Source organism: Carcharhinus amblyrhynchos, chromosome 4 (genome assembly GCF_965287045.1).
Source record: "Carcharhinus amblyrhynchos chromosome 4, sCarAmb.v2.hapA, whole genome shotgun sequence".
Classification (NCBI taxonomy): domain Eukaryota; kingdom Metazoa; phylum Chordata; class Chondrichthyes; order Carcharhiniformes; family Carcharhinidae; genus Carcharhinus; species Carcharhinus amblyrhynchos.
The window spans coordinates 100,509,913-100,535,063 of record NC_137327.1 but is presented as its reverse complement, the minus strand read 5'-3'; the positions used below and the strand labels follow the sequence as shown (position 1 = coordinate 100,535,063).

The 25,151-nt window shown below is 41.3% G+C and overlaps 1 protein-coding gene and 3 non-coding genes across 5 annotated transcripts; all 4 read right to left on the bottom strand.

Annotated features, from left to right (window-relative positions):
• Nucleotides 1-869: 869 nt before the first annotated feature.
• Nucleotides 870-16,941, bottom strand: dkc1 (dyskeratosis congenita 1, dyskerin). Of its 2 annotated transcripts, XM_080187666.1 has the most exons (16): nt 16,872-16,941; nt 15,781-15,833; nt 11,983-12,069; nt 11,447-11,538; nt 11,067-11,251; nt 10,617-10,681; nt 9,720-9,846; nt 8,723-8,853; nt 8,022-8,165; nt 7,435-7,555; nt 6,749-6,867; nt 6,149-6,252; nt 5,216-5,267; nt 4,412-4,552; nt 3,423-3,524; nt 870-1,981 (listed from the first exon to the last, which is right to left on the bottom strand). In XM_080187666.1, the coding sequence occupies exons 1-16, from the start codon at nt 16,885-16,887 to the stop codon at nt 1,928-1,930; spliced, it is 1,593 nt and encodes a 530-aa protein (XP_080043792.1). In that variant the 5' UTR covers nt 16,888-16,941; the 3' UTR covers nt 870-1,927. The 2 variants fall into 2 exon arrangements, with proteins under 2 accessions (XP_080043792.1, XP_080043793.1); XM_080187667.1 differs by lacking the exons at nt 870-1,981; nt 3,423-3,524; nt 4,412-4,552; nt 5,216-5,267 and having other exon boundaries at nt 6,145-6,252.
• On the bottom strand, nt 8,236-8,370 carry LOC145342767 (small nucleolar RNA SNORA36 family). The gene has a single exon (XR_013886622.1). It is a non-coding gene; the product is annotated as a small nucleolar RNA SNORA36 family (small nucleolar RNA).
• On the bottom strand, nt 9,016-9,091 carry LOC145342761 (small nucleolar RNA SNORD83). The gene has a single exon (XR_013886616.1). It is a non-coding gene; the product is annotated as a small nucleolar RNA SNORD83 (small nucleolar RNA).
• LOC145342768 (small nucleolar RNA SNORD17) lies at nt 10,056-10,301 on the bottom strand. Its single transcript, XR_013886623.1, has one exon. It is a non-coding gene; the product is annotated as a small nucleolar RNA SNORD17 (small nucleolar RNA).
• Nucleotides 16,942-25,151: the final 8,210 nt, after the last annotated feature.

Sequence of the window (25,151 nt, the reverse complement as noted above, 5' to 3'; positions counted from 1 at the left end):
TTTACTGTGTTTACCCCAGTCCAACGCCGGCATATCCACATCATGCTATTGGGAAAAGCAGACAATGCGTGGAAACAATTTTTCCATACACATTTCTAAAATATGAAAATAATCAATGGTACCTGTTAAGGTTGCTATTTACTAACATTCAGAATCAGCTCACAACTGAGCAGTAGTGGTTAGCACTACTGCCTGAATACCAGGAACTCGAGTTGAGTTCCAGCTTGTGTCACTGTGTGGTGTTTGCCCACACTAACATTTCCTCCCAGTCTAAAAAATGCGCTGTTATGTGCATTGACCTGAACAGATGCTAATTCAAGGCGACTAGGGGAATTTGACAGTAACTTCATTGCAGTTCTAACGTAAGCCTTACTTGTGACTAATAAACTTTTAAATAAAAAAGGGCATGACAGTGGTTAGCACTGATGTCTCTCAGCACCAGGAATCTAGCTCCCAGCTTAAGAACATAAGAACACAAGAAATAGGACTGCGCCATCTAGCCCTTCGAGCCTGCCCCGCCATTCAATAAGATCATGGCTGATCTGGTGGGTCAGTTCGACTTTCCCGCTTTCTCCCCATAACCCTTAACAACATATAGCTTGGGTCACTGTGTCATCAGTTTCTTGCAGATACTCTGGTTTCCTCCCACAGCCCAAAGTGTTTGTTTGGTGAAATGAAATACTAAATGCCAGATATTGCAACTACAGGATTTTCACAGTACGTTCATTGTAGTACTAATGCAAGCTACTTGACACTAAAACTTAAAATATCCCTAAATATAACTGAACACAGCCAACATTCAGTGGCAGCAGAGGTCAATTCTCTTGTTATTACTCGATTAATCAGATTTTAAAAAACACAACAGGAAGTATAAAGGAACCATTTATTGTTTAAAAAATAACAAAAACCTGTTACAACAGTCAGGCATATCTGTACAATTATATGTGCATTTGGCTCAAACTGGTTGAACACAAAACCACAGCACACCTTGTAAGGCAAAAGTTTATTGAACTAAAAAACTGCCTTTTACCTTTATTACAATGTACATAATCAGTATGGTGTCATAAAGCACCAATATAAAAATATTTAAAATAGTCAATATTGAAGTAACCTCCAAATTCATCCCATTAGAGGGAACTCTTGCTAAGATGGATGGAAGCAAAGTATTTCATTGTTCACTCTCCTGTTTAAATGTCCAACTCAACGTTATTAGGGTAGGGAGGAGGTAGCAGTAGCCCATTACATTCTTCAAATGAAAAGTCAAGACATCATTACAATTGTATGGCAAATTAATACAAAACCCAAAAGCAACACAGACCAATTCAGAGCAACTATACCTGATCAGCAGATATTTCAATCTTGAAACCTGGCCAAATTTTGGCATGCAGCCTATATGACATTCTGCAAATAGGTTTCAACCAAGTATGAAATGTTTTTAACTAAAAGCAGTCAGAGCATTTACAGCCCTGGATTGTAACTGATTTCAGACACTAGGCAGATACTAGACTGGCTGTAGAAGAATTGCTAGATTGCAATACCGCCATTAATATCGTAAATGCCCCTTGCACAAAATGATTGGTTAAACACAGGGTGCGTAACAATGAGGTGCTGCTAATGTCCAACAACTGTGCATGCAGATTTTCTGCCCTTCTCAGAGCAATGCAGCTTTCCTTAGGTATAACTATGAACATGATGAACACGAATGCAATTTATTCAACATCCCTTGACTACTATCTTTACAACAGGATAGTGAACTGAACATGGGAGCAAGAGCCTGGTTACAAGATTGCACACAAGTGTGAAAGTCATTTCAGCAAAATTTAAATCTCTGATCACTGGGTGGAAATTAAGGTGGTGCATTTCCATCACATTTTGTCCCAGAGTGAAGACTGCTCTCTGTTTTCCACTGGAGGTTTGTGCCATTCCATCACTCATCTGTTTCAACCTTTTTCTTTTTCTTCTTCTTAGAGCTTTCGGTGGTCTGTGGAAGATTAATTACATTAGCGAATAAAGTCTGTAAAACATCAGCACATTAGGCTATACAGCAGTCACTTTCATCTCTTACTTCAAATGAACAGCCAAACTATCATGGGCAGCAGCAAAGGTGTACATACATTGCCGATTGCAGGCAAAGGCTTTTGTGTGACAAGCCAGTTTACAAAGAGGGGAGCCTGACACCACTGTATTGATTCAAAGCAAAAAAAAAAGAACTATTTCAGGATTCAGCTCAATGAGAGCAACAAAGAAACAAAAGTACACACTTTGGTTCTGCAGTGTGACATGCACAAAGAATAGAACATTACTGCGTCTCAAATCAAACACATTGTTGTTCTGCAATAATAAAAGTTGAACGCATTGGTGGTCATCTTCCAGGATTCTGTAGACTGTGGAACAGTTCCTACAGATTGAAGAGTAGCTAATGTAATCCCACTACTTAAAAAGAGAGAAATAGAGAATTATAGACCAAAATCAGCCTGACATCAGCAGTGGGGACAATGTTAAAGGTTTAATAGCAGATTACTCAGAATAGAGTGCCAAGATCAGACGGATTTATAATCAATCTGGATTTATAAAAAGGGAAATCAGCCTGGCAAATCTACTGGAATTCTTCAAGGACATAATTAGTAAGAGTTGTGGAGCAGGAACCAGTGGATGTGTTTATGTGGATTTTTAGAAGAGTTGCACATAAGAGATTAGTATAAAATTAAAGTACGTGGAATTGAGGGTTTTGTATGAAGATGGTTAGAAAGCCAGTTGGCAGACAGCAAACAGTAGGAAGAGGGGCGACTGTTCCCAATGGCAAGCAGTGCGAGAGTACTGAGCTTAGGAAGAATGTTATGCAGGGCCTTGGTGAGACGACACCTGGAATAGTGTTTACAGTATTGGTCTCCTTAGCTGAAAAAGGATATTTTTGTTCTAGAGGGGGGAGAGTGAAGCTTTACCAGACTGATTCATGGAGTGGCAGGTCTGATGAATGAGGAGAGATTGAGGCAGCTAGGAATATATTCACTGGAGTTAAGAAGAATTGGGCAGGGGTGAGTGCAAAGAAACCTATAAAATTCTAACAAGCTTAAACACTAGAAGTATGTTCCCAATGTTGGAGGTGCCCAGAATCAGGTCAGTCTGAGGATACCAGGTAAATGATTTAGGACTGAGAACAAGGGAAATTATTCAATCAGAATGGCGAGCCTGTGGAATTCTCTACCCCGAAGTTTTGAGGCCTAAATATGGAATGTTTTCAAAGAGTCAAGCTTGGGGAGCAGAGAATGTGTCAGGAAGGAAAGCAGGATCAGGTTACTGGAGTTGGATGATCAGCTATGATCATAACGAATGGTGGAGCAGGCTCGAAGTACCAAATGGCCTACTCCTGCTATTCTGCGTTACATCCATTTGACTACTCTATGACTATCAATAGCACTTACTACAGTCGCAGATTCTCCTGCTTCAATCTCTTTTTCTTTTTTCTTCTTCTTCTTCTTGGGCGTCAATGGGGTAGATTGTGGATCAATACTTTCAATTGTTTCCTGAAACAAGTAAAAGGCCAATAAATATAACTTGTAAGTACACATGAACACTGTCCTATATGACAAAATCATTAACATTTCTGGCTTGGTGTCGCTTAATTTGAGAATTTACAGAAACCAAAACAACTTTGAGAAAGTACCTTGATGTAACAAAACTGTACATACTTGGTTAAAAAGGGAAATTTGCTCTTGCATCTCATTTTCTAAAACTGAGCATCAAGAAAAACATTGCAAAATACAATCTGATCCAAAAATAAATCCTGGCTCATATCAGTCAGGACTTTGCCTGGAATCACTTAGTGAATTAATCATTTTCCACATATTTAACGGTATTTGGAAAAAGTGATTCTATCTACTTAAAACTTCAGCTGCACTTTCCAAACTCATGACCTATTACCACCTAGGACACACGCAGCAGTTGCACAGGGATACCACCACTTGCAAGCTCTCCAAGCTGCACATCATCCTGACTTGGATGAATGTAGCTTCCTTCTCGCTGGGTCAAAATCCTGGAACTCCTTCCCAACAGCGCCATGGGTGCACCTACACCATCAGGCCTGCAGCACTTCATGTAGTGGTTCACCGCCGTTTTCACAAGAGCAATTATGGGCGCTAATAAATACCAGATTGACCAGCGGTGCTCACATCCCACAAACACAATTTTTTTTTTGGCTCAGATGACATAAGCATTGCCAAGAGCAGAAACAAGCCAGTTGCTAAGTTTGGTCCAAAGCCTGAGTCAACTTTATTAACTCAAGTTGGGCTGGCAGAAAAAAGGTGTCAGCTCACATCCTGACAGACCTTTCCCATTTCCCTCTGTAAGCACCAACTATACAATATTCAAATTGTAAGTGCCAAACAACCAGCACCATACTACCAGCACTTACCCCAGTCTCTAGCAGTAACTTTTGCTTCTTTTCTTTCTTTTTCTTTTTATCTTTCTTGCTCAAATCTTGTGAAGCTTCTGGTGTTGTTGGGGTGGATGGGACTACTGGTTCATCACCCTCACTTTCACTCTCTCGCTTTCTCTGAGGACACACACAAAATTACATCAATGACTGGAACCAGTACTATGACAGCAAGTATCCCCTACAACAAACAGTTCATTACGGACCAACTACTTGCACACGTGCTCAACTGTCACCTGCAGTAAGAGTAATCACTTGATTAATTGCATGTAAGCTTCCAACAAGAACAAAGATCGTCCATTCCAATTTAGGATGTTAATATCAGAAAATCTAAAGTTAACTCCCCTCCCAAGTGCACAAACCTGCAGATAGAAATAATCCAAATGCTAGCAATAGCTGGGAGGTGTCCAGACAGTGACATAAAGCAAGTTACAGGGAAGCTAGTTTGATTTGACCACATTTTCAGGGGGATGTCAAATGCGTAACTCATGACTTGAGGGTGAACTAGGCAATGGCATAATTTGCTTTGGGGCGGGGCTTGCATGCAGTTGACAATAATTCCCAGATGATTGATATCACATACAAAATGTCAATATCCATAGAACTCTTGCATAGTATCATGAATGAGGAAACTAAACAACACCTAAAAAAAATTAATCTCCTGCAGAAACCAAACACATCAGTAATTAAATTAGTTAGCTCTATGAATTTGCATCTCTTGGTTATGAGCAGCCATTGGAATACTGTAATGCAGGCAGCTAATCCCAACTCTGGGACACTTACCTTCACTGGTTGAGCTTGAGTTGCATTGTCAGGTGTTGCTACAGTTGCCAGACTAGAAAGAAACAATTTGTACATTTCAATGGAGGAGGCTTGCAAAAACCAGTTATCTTTGGCTAATATCAAAACACGTCATTTGCACACACTCACCATTAACGTACAGCTCACATGTTAAGATTGCCAAAAGACAGCCCAAAAAAATTCAATACTGCAACTCGTAGTCAGAAAGTGTTAGGAAATGCTGAACCCCAACAGTATTACAGAGTTGGAATGAAGGTGCAATTCCAATTACTCTTGCAGACTGACTCCCTCTAAAGCCACACCAGACTGGAAAGGGATAAGTATCTGCTTTCACACAATTCATTACAACATTCCTTAAATCAATCATCTTATGGTGACTTTAGATGCTGGCAACACATGAGTCAGAAGGATATGGGTTCATTGTCAAATTTGTAAAAATCTTGGATGACAGTATTGAAGCAATAGTCTCATCTTCCTCAGAAGAAAGAAGTTTGAAAGAGTGGAGAATTCTTGGCCAGTTGAAATATATCATGCTAGTCACATTGTTGCTTGTGGGGGATTGCTGAACAAATTTGTTGTTGCCTTTCCCCTAATTATAGCACTTCAAGAATCCACTCCATTAGCTGTAAAACATTTCGGGACACCAGGAGATTGTTCTTCAGCATCCTTCACACAGTTTAACAATTCAGTTACTGGTGAAAACTGATCCACAACATATGATTACTAATTGGCTCACCAGTATGCTATGTATTCTGTAACAGGCCTATTTAAATTGAGATCAGTACACAATATTACATACACGTGTGTGTATATATTATAAAGTGTGCCACCTAGTGGTACAACAAGAATATACTAACATAAGCAGAAATGGTTGGATCAGAAACATGCTAATTCCATAATACAAAAAGTCCTTACTTATAATCTACGTGCTCCTTCTTCCACGACTCAGGGGTACTTCCATTCGGTCTGCCATATTTATCTAACAAACCCTGCTTAATCATCATTTTCTTCTGACTTGCCTTCAAAAGTAAAACAAAGTATTTATGATTAATTTACTCCCATCACTAGTGAAACAGTAGTTGACCATATTTAAAAATGACCATTAGCTGCTACTGATAATCTTTAACATTTTCCCTAAACCCTCAAGAAAGGGCGGCTGGAGTCCCATTTGCTCTCGAGCATCAGGAATGTATGCATTGTCTTTTCCCTTCACTATAATAAACCAACATGCCATGCAGTTTCAGCTGTTTTGTTAAGATACAACCAGCTCAGTGGTTTACACTAATATTCAAAATTCTGAAGCAATTGTTCTTTTCCTACCATCATGATTGAATAATCAGCTAGACAATCTCTTTAGAAGTTGCATCTCAAGTATGGCCAATTTGCATTTTAACAAGTGGCTATGTTATTCAAAGCAAAAGTCATCATGGCATGAAATGCTCAATGTTCACTATCCACCTGCCTGTGGTTACAAACTAACTGGATCTGCCCACCATGCAAACCACCTGAGCTTACCTTTGGTCCCAGCCCCCACTTACGTGGGTAAGTGTCCCGCTCCATAATAACCCGCTTGATCTTTGCTACAACACCATGGTCACAAGTTGATATCACTGCTGTTGTCATTAATGCAATTGCTGCCAAGTAAAACAGAAGTGTAATTACCAGCAACCCTACCTAGAAATTTTTCAAACATATATAGTATTTCTCATAGAATAGAATCCTTAGTGCAGAAGTTGACTATTTGGCCCACTGCACTGACCACAATCCCACCCAGGCCCTATTCCCACAACCCCACATATTTACCCTGCTAATCCCCCTGACACTAAGGTCAATTTAGCATGGCCAATCAACCTAACCCACACATCTTTGGACTGTGGGAGGAAACCGAAGCATCTGGGAGGAAACCATGCAGACACAGGGAGAATGTGCAAACTCCACAGAGCACGACTCAAGGCCAAAACTGAACCTGGGTTCCTGGCGCTGTGAGGGAGCAGTGCTAACCACTGTGCCACGATGCTGCCCAACTCTACTTACTTTTGCTCTTAGACACCCTGCAAAGTCATGCCCAAAAGGGACATAATTCACAACATGTAACTGCAACACTGGTCAAAGATACATGCTAAATACTAACTGGTCAACACAAAAAAGCAAATTCTAAACTGTCCCACAAAATGTTAACATTTAATTCCAGGTTCTTTTACCGATACAAATTGCTTCTCCCTTTGTTGTGATGACAACAATTTCCTGATTCACTTCAATTCCATCTTCATAACGCAGCAGACCTGGCAGCATGATCTTGGCGCCATAGCAAATGGCATTTACCTAATGGAACAAAATCACTTCGGTAAGACAGAAGCAAGTTATTCAGCAAACTGCAGACTTCTGAAAGTGTGTCAATGACTTGTCTACATGCTTCAACAGGTCATCATTTAAATGAATGAAGTAAAGAAATTAGTTACATATTAAAAGCACCCTACTTTTACCTCAGCAAGAGCAGCACATTAGAAACTAGTGGCTCATCTCAGCAGGCATGACAAGAATTATGTAGGGTTGTCAATGCCTTCATTGCCATCACAATCCTCATCGTAACATAGCAAGAGCTCCAACTATAAACCAGCATTGTTGCATTCTGCCATTAGTAATTTTAGTAAAGCTACATTATTGTGGGCATAAACATGAGGCAACATTTACTCAAACAGGAACTACTGGAAACAGACTCGAGCTGTGTGAAAATGTTGGGCATCAAACAACAACTTTGTTTTACACTTCTTGCATTTCCTCTACTTACTGCACTGTCCTTCATAACAAGTCGTTTGTGGGTTGTCATCAGTTTTTCAAGGGGGTAGATGACACGACGCAGATAGGTCTCATCCTTGTTGTGGTCATACTGCCATTGGGCATCCAACACATCATGCATTGTTACCAAGTTATCCTGAAGTTACAAAGCAAAAACTTTAACACTAGTTACCAACCAGTAGAAATACAAAACAATTAAAAAATGTGACTGTCAGCTAAGAGTTTCTTGGTGGGGGTACATATTGCCACCAAGTCTGTCAACTCTGTTGCTTTTCACTTTTCCAAAGTTTAACTACCAATACAGGAGTATCATAACCTGTACCGAACTCAACACTTTGGAATCAAAACAGGATATAGAACAAGACAACAGAAGCAGTAGCCATTACCGTGCAATAGTTTAGCACATTCATTAGGCCAAACAGCAACCAGAAAATTGACTGTCATGCAAGCACTTAAAAGTTATGTAAAATTCCTCAAGTCACCACATTCCACTGCCTTTCAGGTCAATGCACCTAACCAAACCATGGGAGGAAACCAGAATACCCAGAGGAAGACCATGCAGACACAGGGAGAACATGCAAATTCCACACTGATAGTGACCCAAGTGGGGAATCAAACCCAGGTCCCTGGCACTGAGACAGCAGTGCTAACCACTAATGTTAAATTAAGACTGTTTAGAAGGACTTTTCTTACCTTTTCACCATTCACACCAGATCGCACTCTTCTTAGCTCCTGCATCTGACCTCCAACTCCAAGTAACAGACCAATATGTACACACAGCGTTCGGATATACGTCCCTGCTTCACAACTCACCCAAAAGATTCCTAGCCATGGGTACAAAAGTATTACGTTATTTATATATATAATTCAGGATACAGTAAGGCAACCTTGGGTTTGGTAATTTAAATGAGAAAAATCACCATTCACCACAAAGTACATGAAACAAGAGATTTTATACAGTGCTTATTACGTAAACCAGGGTGCTTAGCCATCAGTCAAGGGTGATAGATAGAAGTCATCTTGGCACAGTGTGCTAATGTTATCTATTCAACATCATATGGCCAGAAAGCAGCTTGGCAAGTGAGAGCTTTTTTGTTTTAAGATTCCCTTAAACAAGAATTTTTTAACCATATATTACCCATGTTATCTGAGTCAGCTCATTTGCCGCCAAAATCCTGATCTTCATGTCTTTGCTTCCTCAAGACCCAACTATTCAACTATCTCCTAGATAATCCCTCATCTTTCACTCTATGAACTTGTACATATCCAATCTATTTACCCATTACCAATGTGGCTGATCTACATCACAGCCTCTGGTCTGGCAACATTTTCACCTTTGTTTACAAATCCATGCTCATACGTTGGCTTCACTGCTTCCTATCCCTATACTTCCAGCCCTACAACCACCTGCTGAGCCAAAATCTATGCGGTCCTTCAATTCTGACCTCCTAAGCACTCTTAACTTCAATTATCTCAGCAATTAAAATCCCTTAAATCATACGTGCTAAAATTACTTCTCTAGGTATGTTGTGTTATTTGTTTAAATGCTTGAAATCTATATCTGACCCAGACCCTGGCCTGTTTCTTGGCGTCAAATTTTGTTTGATAACATTCTTCTGAAGCACACTGAGACCTTTTACTATCTTAAAGGCTCTATATCATTGGAAGTTATTGGGATTACACGACTCACCTAATCGTCTCTCTGGATCATACTCAATTAGTTTACTTTCATAGATGGTTCGGACTCTCAACTGTCTCTTGACAGCAGCAATCAACGGAGGTCGTTGGAATACGGCTCCAGTCAGCATCTCGAAAGCCTGAGTGAGAAATTCAACTTATGGTTATATAATGTAGTAGTGAGTGGACGGAATATAAAAAACCCAAATCTTCCATTAAACTTAGTTATTCAGAAAGTGGAATTAAGTTTTGAATTTTCCACACAAGTCCTAATTACACCCTAAAATCACCACTGGAAATTTTAATCAAAAAGCCCTCTCTACATAAACGATTAGAACCACTTACGTACGTGATCAGACTGCATAATTCATCTTTGTGGAGTTGGATCCCAGGAGAGTCCCAACTCTGCCAAACCATCTTGCATGCACATACACCCAATCAGGGACCAACAACTTCTCAGCAGAACACTAAAAAGTCCTGGTACAAGATGAATGTAGTTCACCCAGAGCCTAAAAACAAGACTCAGTGTGCTGTGAAAGAAGTGGCTAGCGGCAAGTGGCACTCGGCGAATGGATAAACTTATTCATCATTTCACGTACGCAGTATCAAGACATCAAGCACTTAGGGCAAGGAGGAGAGACAAGTAACAAGATCTTAAACTGCACAACTTCTGGTTTAGCATAAAGGCAACACAACTAAGTTGGACACCTCATCCCAATTGTGCTTTGCATTTCTACCCTCAAGTGTTACTTGAGGTGGGACAATGAATCGAATGATTGAGAAGCCACTCCACTCCTAAACTCTCGTACATCATTTGATTCTAGAGTCCTGCAGCACTCTTCCACAAAGCACCTTGAAATTTTGAACTGGGAACACAGGCAACAAAACAAAACACAACAGGGTTACTTACCCGGCTAAGCTGGTGCTCACTTTCAATAGCATTGTGCAGCCGAACAATTCCCACGTACTCTTTGCCTACAATTAACAGCACAAGAGTCGTCAGGACCGGCCATGTCAATTACTGTACCACAGACTGTGAAATCAACTAACCTCAATTGATACTGTGCCTTACAGCATCACCCACATGTGCTAGGATACCCCAGTCGCACTGATGGGTCACTGATGACAATTAAAAATATTTCCACCCAAATCATTGATTACAGCAAGCCCAAGTATTCTACTGCACTTCGATCGAGAAAGCAAATGGTAAAAAACCAAAGTTTTCAAAGCTTTTTACAAGATGCAAATGAAGAAATTAGTAATCGTGCACATAGGTCAAAATTGATGCTATTGGATTTTTTTTAAAAAATGTAGCTGAAATATGCTGTTAGCAAAATTAGTTGGCAAGGAAATCACTTACCAGCACTCTGCTGGGATTTGACTAGTCGTGTTGCTCGCTCTATACAAACAATTAGACATCCCGTTACTTTAGGATCTAGTGTTCCGCTGTGACCTGTCTTTTCCACCCGCAGAATCCTGCGTATCCATGCCACCACTTCATGTGAAGATGGGTTTGCAGGTTTATCAAGGTTAATGAATCCTGATCTGTCAAGATATAGTCCTGAATCAATAAACCTTTTAGTAAGCATGATGCAGCGACAATTATCTTCAGTTCCTGTACACATCAATTCCTGGTAATAATTTAATCCTTCCTAGCCCCTCCTCACCAATGGCAGCATTTCATGATCAGACAGAGCAGTTAAAATCCAGCAACTTTTCCACTCTGGATTGTAAGCTTACCTTACATAGTCAGCAATTTCCCTCTTGAGAGGCGAGCAGCCACTTGGAATTGGTGTATAATGTGTTGTCCGAACATTGAGTTTGTCAAAATTCTGCAATACAAAACATAAGGTTTGAAAAAAAACATTTATAGAGCACCAGTCATGCACTCAGACTTTGATGTTGAACACCGTATCCAATAACAGAGCACGGTCCTACAAGCAACAATCAGATGAGTCTAGACCTTTCAGCGATATTACTGAAGAACTCAATGTCAACTGTGGTGCTAGCAGAACAACCCTGCTCTTCTTCAAATAGTGCCCTGGGACTTTTGAGCAGGCAGAATTGGTCTAGCCAAATAAACACCTGAGACAGCATTCCATCAGTACATCACTCAAATACAAAGCGAGATTATTTATTCACCTTAAGTGAGCAGAGATAATACAAAAAATCAGTATTTTTTCAAAGTAGGCCTAGTAGTACTCAACAAACTTACTAAACAAATACAAGCATAATTCCACAATCTGCCACTTGACAATTATATAACTGAACATTACCTTGAGCAACAAAGGCCAATGTGAAGTATCTAATTTTGCTGGCTTTGTCTCTGGTTCAATTAGAAAGTTTGTCACCTGCTGGATGCTCTGCAAATACAAGGACAGATTTTCAAAATTTATTTGCACATTATTATATGTAGTATACACATGCCAGCAAGAAATTTATGATCCAAAACCTTAGCAGAGACAAAGGGCAGCAGCTTTCTTTTATCAAGTCCTAAACAAGCCCTGGTTCTTTTGATATGAAAACAGAAAATGTTAGAAATACTCAACAGTTCAGGTCAAGGAACAGCACTTCATAATTTGACTAAGGTCTTTGGGACTCAATACTAAGATCAACAATTTTAGGTCACAACCTTCACCTTTTTTTTTGCTGGGTTGGGTTTTGGAGTTTGTTGTTCCTAAATGTTTTTCAGATAGTTGTCACATAGCAATTTGCACCTCATCTCGGAACTGTTTACTATATCCATCCCTTTGGCTTTTATACAATAAAACTTTTGCCATTTATCATCTCGCCTGCCATCCAGTTTATCATAATTCTTTACTCCCCACCCCTTTCACTTGCGACATTTCTATCTTTCCTCAGTTCTGATGAAGCTTTGCAAGTTTTTAGTGAAGCAAAAGACATTGATAAAGTGATTGAAAGTGAGTCAAGTTATAGCCCTTCAGATAGCGGTAAAGCCTTTGCCTTGGAAACTAAAGCATTGTGGATGCCCCACATCAGAAGCTGATACATTATGCTCGTCTGATGTTTTACACGATACATAGTTAAACCAAATTGAGGTAAAAATCCAACATCAGTTACTTGTTTCCAATTAGCAAATTTTAAGTTATGAAACCACTGTAATCTTTAAAAATCCCCTAGACTTTGCAAAGGTCCCAATGTATGAAAACTGCAAATGTAGCAGCTCTATTCAAAAAAGGAGACAGAAGTAGGATTGAGCGCTGCCAAAGACAAAAATGACTGAAATGTTTTAGTGAGGAAGAATTGTGCAACTATAGCATGTCTTGCAATCTGCAGGCCACTTGAAATGAATGGAATGGTTTTAATTAAGGAAGCAGAAACATTCATTTTTCAATCATCCACCTTTAATTACCTAGAGTAAATTTTTATCAAATCACTAAACTGACCTCAGCTTTTCAACACACCACAGAGCAGAGGAGAAAGCATTTTATAAACTTCAGGTCAAAGAGAAATTGGTAAAATCATGCAAAATTAATCTGCCCAAGAGTTACAGGGCAGTTTGTTCTACATACTGGTAGCAACCATTTAACAACTACCGCATCTGCATGCGATTTAATCCCTGGACTTTTTCATCCTATAACTGGACACTTGGACTGACAAATCTTTGAACATCATTTGACATACCAGGAATTGTACAAGTGCCATGAGATTATGCTTCATTTGTAGTTGCTAAATTAAAGTCACCCAATATTGCCAGCCAGGATGCTGTCTTTCCCATTATCTGATTATAAAGGAAAAGTATGAAACAAACCAAAATTAACAGCAATCCCCAGGAGATCATGCACAATGGGGATTAATCAGTTTAATTAGCTTCTCCTCACGTGTCCTCAAGGGGCTGAACTTCAATAAACAATTTAATATTACTGCACAATCTGGTAATTAAAACCAGCGATTTGTTCATGTTAAAAGAGCTAGCACTGAACAGGTGACAGGGAACTACTGCCTGCTCACTGCTCATAATCTGGACACCCCAGCTCTTGGAGCTTATGAAATGAATGAACAGTGAGGAACATTTTGCACTTCTGCATCCAGCAGGGTGGAGTTGGGGCTACAACACAGCAAAATTTAGCATCCCAAGATGGCACAGCTGATACGTAACAACCAGGCCTAAGCAAACCCTAATCTTTCTGCTTATTTGTATGCACAATACCCAAAGCAGACAATCAGCAGAGATAATGGGCAGGATCAGGCACAAGCAAATAAAAGCTGTGTTTGAGAAGTGAAACAATGGACTGCGTGGAGGGGTACTGGATGTTGTTTTTTTTTCGAACAGTGGTAGTTCATAACCAAAAGGTTGGAAATCAGCCATCAGGTAGAAATTCTCATCTCTGTAGAACGCAGGAAGCTATAGGCCAACTAGCCTAACATCCATCACTGGAAAAATGACAAAATTAAATCAAGGAAATGATAGAAAAGGCATTTAGAAAAATTATAATGCAAATAGGCAGTCAGTATGGATTTAAGAAAGAGATACGTAATTGGCAAATTGAGAATTCTTTAAGAATGTAAGGAATGCATAAAGGATCCAGTAGATGTAGTACATTTGTATTGCCGAAGTACTTACACAGTTCCACATAAAAGCCCAATGTTGGAGGTAATACTTAGCAAAGAGTATGGAGGAGAGATAGAAAGAGTCCTGATAATAGGCCATTTCTAGCTTGGCAAATGGTAACTAATGGGATGCCACAGATTTCAATCTTGGGACCTCATTATAACCTATATTAATAAATGAACAGAATGAGCACACTGTAGCCAAATTTGCAGACAATACAAAGATAGGCAAGGAAAGCAACTCTGAGGAAGGGTCACCCAGACCCAAAACATTAGCTCTATTCTTTCTCTCTCTACAGTCAGACCGGCCAAGATTTTCCAATATTTTCTGTTTTTGTTGGAAGAAAGCAGATTGTAAAGGCGATATGAGTCTGCAAACGGTGGCAAAGTGGTTAGCATGGCTAGTTCACAGCACCAGGGTTTAATTCCCGGCTTGGTTCACAGTGCGCAGTTTGCATGTTCTCCCCATGCCTGAGTGGGTTCCCTTCAGGTGCTCCAATTTCCCCCCACAGTCCAAAGGTGTGCTGGTTAGGTGCACTGGCTACATTAAATTCTCCCTCCATCCACCCAAATCAGGCGCTGGAGTGTGGCGACTAGGGATTTTCACAGTAACTTCATTGCAGTGTGAATGTAAGCATACTTGTGACTAATAAGTAACTTTACACTTTAGATGAGCAGGTAAAAATTTGACATATGGAATTTAAGGTGGAAACTGTGTGGTTGTCCACCCAGTAGAAAAATAAGAACAGAATAATTAAATGAAAAAAATCTACAGAATATTGAAGAACATGGGGAATCAGGGTATCCTTATCCAAATCCCTAAGTTAGCATGTGGATATTGAATTTTAGCCTTTATTGCAAGAAAGTCTTACTACAACTGTTGACAACATTAACAAGGCCTCAGGATTATTGCATAGTTTTCATCTCCATTGATACCTAGGATGTGGGGGTTATAAGGAAAGGTTGAGCAGGTTGGGCCTGTACCCACTGTAGTTTCAAGTAATGTGATCTTATTAAAATGTAAGACTATGAAAACTTGACAGGGTAGATGCTGAATGGATGTTTCCTTTCATGGAGAAATCTTGAACTAGGTTTCAAAATTAGGTTGAAGTTGATGTGGAGGAATTTCCTCAGGTCAAATCTTTAGAATTCACTTACCAGAGAGCAGCAGTGACTGGATCATTCAATACATTCAAGGTCAAGTTAGACAGACTTTTGCCTACAGGGAAGTCCAGGCTTATGGGGACAGTCAGCAAAATGGAGTTTAAATACAACAGTAAGATCAGCCATGACAAAACAGGCTCAAGGAGCCAAAATGGACTATTTCTTAGGTGAAACACTTATTGTTCAAGCAATTTCAACTAGCAGTATGAATTCCTGTATATAGTTTTGCCCTTGTATGTAGCAGTAGCCTTGGGCACAGCAAAGCAAGACCATGGACACGTCAAATTTATTAAACTGCAGTTTTCAGAAGATAATCAAAAAGGGAGTTCAACACCTACTCCAATACTTTCCCCACTTTTCTTCCTTTGCTTCTTCTGTTTCTTAGCAGATGCTGCAAGAGGCAAACAAAGTCTATTAGGAGAATTTTTACAATTCAAGAGTAGATTCATATACATTATCAGATGCAACCACTTTTGGAACATTTCATTACATGAATACACTGTACCAAATGCATGCAGCTCTTAGTGAGTTGCAACTTTTAGTTCATACTAAACAGTATACTAATCTCTTTTAAATCCTTGAAATCACACAGAAATCCCTACAGTTCTGAAATATATTAATAATGATCGCCTGCAAAGCATAGCAGAGAAAAAAACCTTTATGTGCACACTAAGCCTGAAGAAAGCTACCAATCGTGGTTGCGTTATTTTGTATTATATTGCGCAGTCACTTGTCAACCAGGTCAAAACTGTTGGTAAACGGTGCATATTTGATTAGGGGGATCGACCTGAAATCAATTCTCAACTTCTACTTATAAAGCTATGTACACATGGCCGCTAACACCTCTAAAATCGTAATACAGATGTAAATGCAATGTGACATAGGAAACTTCTCTTTACAGGTGATATTATTGCCTGAAATCGCATACCACTAATTGTTGCACCATTGCAAAGATCTCAGAATTGCAAGCTGGTAGCTGTGAAAGAAGTTTGCAGCGGGAGACACGTGGTGTCACCGTGTGGGAGGCCGTGGAGCAGCAGTGTGAACCCGCCAGGCCCGGCTGGAGGGGAGCCGCCGCCACGCGGTGCTGCCACGTGCTCAGATCCCGACCCACACTGGGCCTCGGCCCTGAGAGCCACGGGACGCGCTAACAAAACACCCCCCCTCCTCCATCCATCCAGCAGAGCGCCGCCAACATCAGGATCAGAGCAGGAAGGAGGACTGAGGGTCAGGGACACAAACGGCGCGGAAAGCTCCTTCAGACCCGAGGCCCCCGATCTCCCACCCTCGCTCTCTCCCTCTCCTTCCCATGGGATCCAGGCTGCGAGCACTGCACTGCTACTGCCTATCTCCCCTTTCCCTCTCTTTATTTGCGTTGCTGTAAATGCCGGGTGCTCCCGGTTCTCCCTCCCCTCCTCCTGCGCATTACCATCTCCATCCGCCATCTTCTCGCTCCTCACTCCAAATGAACAAACGCGGCTCCACTCCGCGCATGTCAATCACTGCCCCGCCCCACAATACCTCCCGCCGCGCATGCTCATTACAGCGCCGAGGCGGCGGCGTTCTACGCATGCCCAGCTAATGGAGGCTCATAGACAGCAGGACATGATCATTAAAGTATAAGAAAGTTTATTTATTAGTGTCACAAGTAGGCTTACATTAACACTGCAGTGAAGCTACTGTGTAAAATCCCTAATCAAGTTAGCTTTGAGGTTGATGGCATCTTGTCAGAATTGGAAAAAGTTGGGATATAGCAAAATATGAGGGAAAGAAAGAAATGTTAAAACCTGTAAGGAGGTGGAAGGCAGGAGAGATTAAATGACAAAGTAAACAGATGGTAATGGATTGGGAAAATAAAGTATGATTGCATAGGCAATGGGTAGTCTTAAAACAAAGTATTACATAGCGTACAGCACCTACACATTCCTTCAGGGTACAAAACCGCTTTAAAAAAACCAGTCAACTGTAACTGATAGAGGAAGCTAAGGATTATTTATACAAGATCAAAAGAAAAGGCTTATTGCCAGTAATAGCAGTGAACCTGGGGATTGAGAGATTTTTACAGTATGGCAAAGGAAGGCCAAGAAACTGATGAAGGAGGAACAGAATATGACTGCAATCTAGCAAAACAACATAAAAACAGACTGTAAACATGTAAATGTAAAAAGGAAGCATTTGGCTAAGACAAGTGTGGGTTCATTACAGGCAGTCAGGAGAAATAATGTGGAATAAAGAAATGGCAGAAAGCTAAATGATTATTTTTCACTAAGGATGATACAGGAAATCTCATCTTCCAGATGTAGAAATCTAAGGGACTAAGGAGAATGTGGAGTTGAAAGAGATTAGCATAAGTAAGAAGCTTGTATTGGTGAAAGAAATGGGACTGAAAATTGGTAAGTCAGAGGAATACAGCACAGAAAAGGCCCATCTTGTTTGTGCTGGTCAAAGTCAAACCACTCAACTATTTTAACCCCATTTTCCAGCACTTGGCCCATAACCTTGTATGCCTTGGCATAGTAAATGCACTTCTAAATACATCTTAAATGTTATGACGGTTTCTACCTTCACCACCCTTTCAGACAGTGAGTTCCAGTCTCCCACCACTTCGGGTGAAAAAGATTTTCTAATCACCAACAACCCCGATATATCCAGTCTCTTTAAAACTCTCCAGCCCAGGCATCATCCTGATAAATCCCCTCTGCACTCTTTCCAGTGCCATCACCTCCCTCCTATAATGTGAATTTCAGTACTGCACACTATACTCTATTTGTGGCCTAACCAACATTTTATATAGTTCCAGTGCAACCTATTTTTAAACTCTATGCCTCGGCTAATAAGGACAAAGTATACTGTATGCCTTCTTAATCACTTTATGCACCTGTCCTACTACCTTAAGGGACTGGTGTACATGCACATCAAGGTTCATCTGATCCTTAGTGCTTCCCAGGGTCCTGCCATTCATCATTTATCCTTTGTCTGTGGCCCTTAATAGGCCCTACTCTTCCCTTAATTATGCTTTTACCTTTAACATACTTGCAAAACAACTTTGGATTTTCCTTTACTCTACCTGCCAGTACCCATTCATGTCCCCTTTTTGCTCCCCTAGTTTCATTTTTAAGTTTCTTCTTGCATATTCTATACTCCTCTAGGGGCTCTGCTCTTTTAAGCTCTCGATCCTCTAGAGTTTCAAAGAACAAGAGGTAATCTCATTGAAACTTACAAAATATTTCAAGGAATAGACAAGATAGATGTAGGTAAGGTGCTTCCCTTGGTTGGGAGACTAGAACCAGGGGGCACAATTTTAAAATAAGGGGGGTGCCATTAAGGACCAAAATGAGGAGAAATTCCTTTACGTAGAGGGTTGTGAATCTCTGCAATTCTCTACTCCAGAGGGCTTAGGACAGCACGGTAGCACAGTGGTTAGCACTGCTTCTTCACAGCGCCAGGGACCCACGTTCGATTCCTGGCTTTGGTCACTGTCTGTGTGGAATTTGCACATTCTCCTCATGACTGCATGGGTTTCCTCTGGGTTCTCTGGTTTCCTTCCACATTCTGAAAGACATGATGGTTAGGTGAATTGACCCGAACAGGTGCCTGACTGTGGCAACTAGGAGAAATTCACAGTAACTTCATTGTGGTGCTAAGTGTAAGCCTTACTTGTGACTAATAAGTAAATTTTTCTTACCTTACTATGGAAGCTGTCAGTGTGGGTGTGATCTTACAACCTTATCCTGCCCAACTTTAAGCAATGCAAGGTGGTAAGATCAGGCAGGAGATGTGCCCTGGAGGATGGGAAGGAAAGGGGGGGGGGGGAAACTCTGCTGGGGTGATAATCAGCAAAATGGACTCTGCAGAATGGTTGGCAATTGGGGTGGGTGGGAGGGAACTCTGTAGGAGCATTGGGGGGAGGCTACGAGAAGAATGGGTGTAGAAAGCATCAAAGTATCTGATCAGCCATGATCATATTGAATGGCAGAGCAGATCTGATGGGCTGAATGGCCAACACTCCTGTTCCTTGTTTCTGAATTAGAGGTGTAACTAGGATTAGCAGAATTACTCGCAGCTGCTGATCAACTAAATAGGAGCAATTATAGAAATCTAATATTGGGATAGCACAGTGGCTAGCACTGCTGCCTCACAGCTCCAGGGACCTGGATTCGATTCCTGGCTTGGATCATTATCTGTGTGGAGTTTGCACAATTCTCCCCGTAGCTGCATGGGTTTCCTTCGGCCGCTCCAGTTTCCTCCCACAGTCCAAAGATGTGTGGGTTAGCTTGATCGGCTATGCTAGGATGTGTCGGTTAGAGGGATTAGCAGGGTAAATCTGTGGAGTTGTGGAGGTAGCACCTGGGTTGGGATTATTGTCGGTGCAGACGTGATGACCAAATGACCTCATTCTGCACTGTTGGGTTTCTATGATTCTATGAAATCACATCTGCTGTTGCTCTCACCAACTTTTACAGATGCACGACAGAAAGCATCCTATCCAGATGTATCACATCTTGGTATGGCTCCTGGTCTGACCAAGACTGCAAGAAACTAAAAAAGGTTGTGAACATAACTCTGTCCATCATGCAAATCAACCTCCCGTCCATTGACTCTGTGTACACTTCCCATTGCCTTGAAAAAGCAGTCAGCATAATCAAGGACCTGCTCCCCCTGGACATATCTCTTCCAATCAGGAAAAAGACACAAAAATATGAGAACACATCCAAATTGACTCAAGAACAGTTTCTTCCTACTGCCATGAAACTTTGAATGAATTTATTATATATTAAGCCAATCTTTCTTTTCACCTTATCTGTAACTGCAACACTATGTCCCGCACCTTCTCCTTCTCCCCTATGTACTTTATGAATGGGTATGTTTTTATCTGTATCCCAATATATGTGGAAATGCATGTGTCCAAGAATGCAACTGATTCTGGACAGTACTCCATGGTGAGTCTGATGGTGAGATGGAGCTTGTTGATAGCATGTAGTTGTTTCAGTGATGCTTCGCCATCAGTCCAAAGGAAGGAAATGTCATTGATTTATCTAGTGTATAGTGTCGGTTGAAGGTCCGGCAACCTTGACATCTGGAAGAAGATTTCAAAAGGTCTGCTTGTGGCTCCTTATTTCCACCAAGCAGATAATTTAAAGTCAATTTATTACCCATCCCTGAAAGTTATCATATCTAGGACAAGTTTTAGCTTTGAATTCAGTCACTGATTGACATCAATACACCATACCTTTCAGTCCCTCGCCTCACTTAGATACAAGGAATCAAAAATCAGCACTTGGTCACAGAGACTCTCAGGTATTTGTCCACCACAAAGAAACAACACTATGGTTGTTAGTAACGGACAAGAGAAGCGAGAGCGGATACTACCAACACCATTGTTCTCAGCATTCTTTACAGCCCCAATGATACTTTACTAACCTTGGTGATAAACAACCAACTTCTGTATAACTACTACCCTTGTGACAGTCTATTAACTTCAGCAAAATTGTTTCAAAATAAACATGGACGAGCGCACGCATGTCATATTCAAAGACAGTTCCATACCTTGGCCGAATCATTACTGAGCACCAGATTAAGTTTCACATAAAACAATGCTCAATTTTGTAACTTTTCTTTATATACACAGTAAATAAATATGCTGTAACAGAGAAACCTCAGAAGCAAAATGGTTTAATAATCTCTCAGTTTACCAAACTGAAAGTAAATCACTGTTTTATCTGATGGTATAACTATTAGCAGGAAGGAGGAACACCTCCTGCGTGTTGCACATAAAGGTACAGTGGGAAGGAGTGTTAGGTGTGATTGAACAATGGTATCAGGGAAGAAATTATCCCATTGAAATGTGGAAAGGATGTGGTATTTTTGATGCAGGTACCATGTTGCAGGTGGCAGACAGGACGGAAAATGATCCACTGAAGGTTGGTAGGGTGAAATGTGAGAAAACAACTATTTCTGGCTCTACTGGCGCTGTTCCCTGCTCTTGCCTGAGTGGAAAACTTCAACTTTGCCTTCAATTTCCATTCTTCCCTTCCTAAAATTCTCCATGGCTTCCTCTACTACTATATCTACATTTCTCTAGTAAGAATTCTCACAACACCAGGTTAAAGTCCAACAGGTTTATTTGGAATCATATATATAGACAGAGACTCAATTGCAAGATAATGGTTGGAATGCGAGGCTTCTACAGGTAATCAAGTCTTTACAGGTACAGACAATGTGAGTGGAGAGGGGGATAATCACAGGTTAAAGAGGTGTGAATAGACAACGTCTTCACCTTCAACATCCAGTTCTTCATCCGGACACAGGGAACAGCCATGGAAATCAAATTTGCACTTCAATATGCCAATATCTTCATGCACAAGTTTGAACAAAACCTCTTCACCAAGCCGGACCTTCAACCGACACTATACACTGGATAAATCAATGACATTTCCTTCCTTTGGACTGATGGTGAAGCAACTACATGCTATCAACAAGTTCCATCTCACCATCAGACTCACCATGGAATACTGTCCAGAATCGGTTGCATTCTTGGACACATGCATTTCCATCAAGCACTTCATTCTACCACAAACCCACGGATAACCTCAGGATGCTCCACTTCTCCAGCTTCCACCCTAAACCCGTTAAACAAGCCATCCCCTATGGAGAAACCCTCCCCTACGGAGAAGCCCTCCATATACACAGGATTTGCTCAGATGAAGAGGAACACAACAGACACCTACAGATGCTGAAAGATTCCCTAAGAAAGGGTAATCAAATATGGTAACATGGCACTCGATTCATCAATCGACAGTTCTGATGCACCATAGCGAAAAACTGCTCCAACCTCCTCAGAAGACAAACATGGGACACGACCGACAGAGTACCCTTTGTTGTCCAGTACTTCTCTGGAGCAGCGAAGCTATTCAATATAACCCTACTGACTCGCACCTATCTTGAGTACTTTTCCTTTCACCCCACTTGTATTCTAGTCTTATTCCATTCTCTACTTCTTAAAATTTTCACTCCAGTCTTAAAGTTACAAAGCCACGGCTCGAAATGCAATGGGCAAACCCAAATCCATTCCTTGCTTGCTCCAAAAACCAAATTCAAAATCCAACTGAATCTAATTTAAGGTCCCCTTAAGAGAGTCAAAATTCAAGCCAAGATATGGCATTGCACCCCATCTTAGGTTTGATCTTAGTCAAAGGCTGACTTTTATTTTGTGCTTCTGTTTTGAACATAGACAGGAGCATTAGGAATCCAATCAGCCCTTTTGAGCCAGTCAACCAGGAAGACCATCGTACTGCACTCTCTCAATCTCTGTTTTAACATGCTTAAACTGATCATTTAGAGCTAGCTGAAGTGGAGAATTTTTAAGGTTTACGATAAAGTAAAACAATTTTTCCGCTTAGGGCTTATACTAAGGCTGTGACCCTCATTCTCGATTCCAGCCAGGGGTAAACAATCTCTGAACACTGAACCTATCCAAGTCCTTGTATATTCATTGAGATTACAGTTTATTCTTCTAAACTGCAGAGAACATTGGCTTAGGCTGCTCATTCTCTCCATGCCTGGAACTTTCCAGTACACTTTTACTGCATCCACCCCTGCTCTTCTAGGGAATGAGTGGCACAGTGGCATAGTGGTTAGCACGGCTGTCTCACAGCACCAGGGACCTGGGTTCAATTCCAGTCAGGCTGTGTGGAATTTGCACGTCCTCCCTGTGTCTGCTCGGACGTCCGAGTGCTCCAGTTTCCTCCCAATCCAAAAATGTATAGGTTAGGCTGATTGGCTATGCTACATTAACCCTTAGTGTCAGGAGGATTGACAAGAATAAAGATGTTGGGTCAAGGGAATAGGTGGGATTATGCAGACCTGATGGGCCAAATAGCCTCCTCCTGCACTGTAGGGATTCTACAATTCCATATCATTCCTTTAAACTTACACAGAATAAAAGTAAAATACTGTGAATGCTGGAATCTGAAACAAAAACAGAAATTACTAGAAAATCTCAACAGGTCTGACAGCATCTATGGAGAGAGAATAGTGCTAACATTTCAAATCTGGATGACTCTTCATCAGAGCCAATAGCAAAGAAAGTCAGAAGAGATTTATACTATGAGGGTGGGGGAAATGTAAGAAGAAGAAAGCTGAGAAGAGTGCTAAGTGTCCATTAAGTGATCAGAATGCGATGTGTAGAATAGCAGAATAGAGGTACAGCTGTAAAGGAGTGCCTGTGGAATGTGGCAGTTGGCCTGAAAAGGGGACAGGGTGGTTGTCTGGGGCCAAGATGGAGATTGAGAATGGAGAAGTGGAAAAACTGAAGTGGGAACGAGGGATGATAAAAATGGATGAACGAGAGGGAAAGAAATGAAAAAAAAATTTGAAGTGGGGTGAAGATGGTGGGGAGAGTTGATGCTCTGAAGTTGTTGAACTCAATGTCCAATCAGAAAGGCTGTAAAGTGCACAATCAGAAGATAAGGTGTTGTTCCTCCAGTTTGTATTGGGGTTCACTAAGACATTGCAAAAAGCAAAGGTCGGACATGCGGACAGGAGTAGGGTGGTATGTTGAAGTGGCAAGTCATGATGTAGAGATGCCGGCATTGGACAGGGATAAACACAGTAAGAAGTCTCTCAATACCAGGTTAGAGTCCAACCAGTTTATTTAGTAGTAATCTTACAAGTAAAGAGATGTGTATTGTCTCCAGACAGGACAGTAAGTGAGATTTTACAAGCCCAGGCAAGTCATAGGGGTTACAGATAGTGTGACATGAACCCAAGGTCCCAGTTGAGGCCGTGCTCATGTGTGTGGAACTTGGCTATCTGTCTCTGCTCAGCGACTCTGCGCTGTCGTGTGTCGTGAAGGCCACCTTGGAGAACACTTACCCGAAGATCAGAGACTGAATGCCCATGACCGCTGAAGTGTTCGCCAACAGGAAGGGAACACTCTTGCCTGGTGATTGTTGACGATGTTCATTCATCCGTTGTCGTAGCATCTGCATGGTCTCCCTAATGTACCATGCTTCGGGACATCCTTTCCTGCAGCGTATTAGGTAGTCAACATTGGCCGAGTTGCAAGAGTATGTGCCGTGTACCTGGTGGATGGTGTTCTCATGTGAGATGATGACATGCCGGATCATGGACACAGATGACTTAGAGGTTGCTGTGGTAGGGTGGTGTGGTGTTGTGGTCACTGTTCTCCTAAAGGCTGGGTAGTTTGCTGCGAACAACGGTCTGTTTGAGGTTGTGCGGTTGTTTGAAGGCAAGAATTGGGGGTGTGGGGATGGCCAAAGGGTACTCTGTCCACCGTGTCCTGTGTTTGTCTTCTGAGCAGGTCAATGCAGTTTTTCGCTGTGGTGCATCGGAACTGTCAATCGATGAGTTGAGCGCCATATCCTATTCTTATGAGGGCATCTTTCAGTGTCTGGAGGTGTCTGTCGCGATCCTCCCCATCTGAGCAGATCCTGTATATACGGAGGGCTTGTCCGTAGGGGATGGCTCCTTTAACATGTTTAGAATGGAAGCTGGAGAAGTGGAGCATCGTGAGGTTATCTGTGGGCTTGTGGTACAGTGAGGTGCTGAGGTGACCATCCTTGATGGAGATGCGTGTGTCCAAGAATGCCACCGATTCCGGAGAATAGTCCATGGTGAGTCTGGTGGGATGGAACTTGTTGATGTCATCATATAGTTGTTTGTGATTGTTCCCCATGAGTCCAAAGGA

What these genes read in the sequence shown, in the direction of transcription:
- dkc1 (XM_080187666.1), bottom strand. An exon ending in ATTGGCCTTTGTTGCTCAAG is followed by an intron (nt 11,539 to 11,982) that starts GTAATGTTCAGT and finishes TTTGTATTGCAG; the next exon opens with AATTTTGACAAACTCAATGT. An exon ending in GAAATTGCTGACTATGTAAG is followed by an intron (nt 11,252 to 11,446) that starts GTAAGCTTACAA and finishes ATATCTTGACAG; the next exon opens with ATCAGGATTCATTAACCTTG.